The 2,596-nt window shown below is 52.1% G+C and overlaps 1 protein-coding gene across 1 annotated transcript in view; it reads left to right on the plus strand.

Annotated features, from left to right (window-relative positions):
* Positions 1-712: 712 nt before the first annotated feature.
* The window catches only part of ARX (aristaless related homeobox), a 13,968-nt gene continuing 12,084 nt past the window's right edge, over positions 713-2,596 (plus strand). The window contains exon 1 of the mRNA XM_021719367.1: positions 713-969. Within this exon, the coding sequence (XP_021575042.1) occupies positions 774-969 (196 nt within the window). The 5' untranslated portion in view covers positions 713-773. The remainder of the gene's footprint in view (positions 970-2,596) is intronic.

Raw genomic sequence — 2,596 nt, forward strand, 5'->3', positions numbered from 1 at the left:
CCACGAGAGAAAACCCGAACTCCCAGACGGCAGATATTTGCTTGCGGCGGTCACTCTGGCACCTTGGGATACCCGTCTGGCCTAGAGAGGACGGCGATTGAGCGCCACTGAGGTCAAGGCGTTTGTCCTAGCGCAATATCGGCTTTAAAAAGTGTCAAGTTTGAACGAGAGCTTCAAGGCCTAGCATCTTGGGAGCAAGGTCCTCCGGTTGGTGGAAGGGGCGCACGCCGCGCAGGTCGTGCTCACAATCCTGGCACTCGAATGAGCTAGAACTTCGGTCAACCCTAAAGGGTTAAACGGAGATCTGCAGGAAGAGGATGGCGTACCTAGAAAGTTATTAGTTTAAAAAAAAGAAAGAAAGAAAAAGAAAATTGTCTCTGGTGCGCGCCCACTGCCCCCATCCCCCGCCTGCCCCTCTTGGAATCCAGTCCGGGCTTTGCGCCGGGCCCACAGCCCGACGCAGCCCGGCCTCTGGCGAGAGCCAATCAGGGTGCGCCTCTCAGCACGTGGAGGAGAGAGACTCCAGAGCTCAGCGCCCGCTGCTCACTACACTTGTTACCGCTTGTCCTGAGCGCGGAGAGGGCGAGCTTGGGCCGCGGGCAGGGCGGGAGCCGGCAGCCGGCAACCGAGGGAGGCAGAGAGGCACAAAGATCACTATAGTATCCGTTATAACCAGCCATCTCCCCCCACCCCCAACACACATCCATCCTTCCCACCCTCCGGTAGAGGCAGCCAGCGGTCCGCTCTCTGCGCCCAGGGAAAAAACCCCAGCCATGAGCAATCAGTACCAGGAGGAGGGCTGTTCCGAGAGGCCTGAGTGCAAAAGTAAATCTCCAACTTTGCTCTCCTCCTACTGCATCGACAGCATCCTGGGCCGAAGGAGCCCGTGCAAAATGCGGCTGCTGGGAGCCGCGCAGAGCTTGCCTGCCCCGCTGGCCAGTCGCGCCGACCAGGAAAAGGCCGTGCAAGGTAAGGCTGTGTCTGTCAGGCACCTGGTAAGGGCGCTGGGCACTGATCTGGATGTTTGATATTCGGGGGTCGGGAACCTGGGATTACCAAGTTGGAGACAAGGAAGGAGAAGGGAGAACTCTGAGGCCTGCTGCCTCAAAGAGCGGTACTATCTCGCCAGGGGCTGTCTTTCCCTCCCTCTCTGCTTCAAGAGAAAGGCCCGGCTTCGCTTGGGGGCCTGTAGGTTATCGGTGTGTTGATCGTTAAGTCGCTTAAATGCCCCTTTTGTTGGCCTTGGGTGTACTCTTAAGAGGGGCGACAGTTCAGAAAAACAGATGCCGGTGGACCCTTGTAGCAGCAACTTGATGAAGAGAAGAAACCCAAAAGCTGGTGAATGGGTTTCTCCAGGCAGAGTGAGCCTTGGCCTTTCCTCTTTGGAAGATTTCTTTATATGCGGTGTTTTGCTTTTTAAAAAAATTGTAGATTACTTGGGACCTTTTAAACACAAGCTTTGCAGAAAACATCTCCCTGGGATTCCCCAAATACTCCTTATTGTATTTGAAATGTATGCAATGTATGACTCCTGGGTGCTGTTTTTTCTCTGCTGTTATTTTTTTTTAAATAGAGTTGAGTTGTTGAGGCGTTTAAAAAGTTTTTTTGCTTTTTTCTGAAATTAATAATCCCAGAACAACTGTCCCAAACCTGTTACGCTCAAGTTTCGCCTTGAGCTAGCTGCAGAGGTTTCACAGGGTAAGAACTGTTGTTTTTTAAAAAAGAAGTCCAAAACCCAGCGGTCCAGCTGCAGCGCCACTTGAAAGACAAAGCGGATAGTGGAGAAGAAGCCGTTGAAAACAAAACTATTTTTTCCTTTTCTTTTTTCTGCCTGCAGTGGCATCTATGCCAGGCGCTTCCTCGAGAGGAAGAAGTGGCCTGTGCCTATTGCACCCCTCCCGTCCCCACCCCTAGGCCCTTCCCAGCGCATTTTTGCCAGGGTGATTTTTTAAAAACCTCTTTATGAGAGAAGCCCCCTCTCCCTGCCTCTCTGGGCTGTTGGGGTAAGGCTCCCACTCGGGAGCCACAGTGCCGCTTCCCCCCCCCGATGGCGTCCGCGGGGCAGCGCTCCTCTTGCTAGCCCTGGCTACAGTGGCAGAGGTCATGCGCAAAGTTTTCAGGAAGATGGTGATATTCTTTTAAGTTGTAGAATGTTTTTGGATTCGACGCTGCCCCGAAATGGGAAGAAAAAAAAAGTGAGAAAAGTGGGACAGTGGGCAAGGGGAAAGAAAGAGAAATAAATAAAGGAAGGCAGGAAGAAGGAGAGAGGAGGGAAAGCACGCAAAAAGGGAAAGGAAAGGGGAGAGAAGGAGAAAGCGATGAGGATAAGAAGGGAAGGGAAGAAAGGGGGAAAGATAAAGAAAAATTAAAAAGGAAGGGAGAGAAGTGAAAGGAATAGGTAAGGGAAGAAAGAAAGGAAATAAAGGGAGAGTGAGAGAGGGAAAGAAGAGAAGGAGAGAGAGAGAGAAAGGAAAACAAAACAGAAGAAGACAATCAGAGAAAGGAGAGGGAGAGAAAGATAAAGAACAAGAAAAGTGGAGAAGGAGGCAAAGAGGTGAAAGTCTGGTGGCGCGGGGCCGCGCGCCGGGGCCTAGGC

The sequence above is a fragment of the Carlito syrichta genome, unplaced genomic scaffold (assembly GCF_000164805.1).
Source record: "Carlito syrichta isolate Samal-C Ts95f unplaced genomic scaffold, Tarsius_syrichta-2.0.1 Scaffold115557, whole genome shotgun sequence".
In the NCBI taxonomy this organism is placed as follows: domain Eukaryota; kingdom Metazoa; phylum Chordata; class Mammalia; order Primates; family Tarsiidae; genus Carlito; species Carlito syrichta.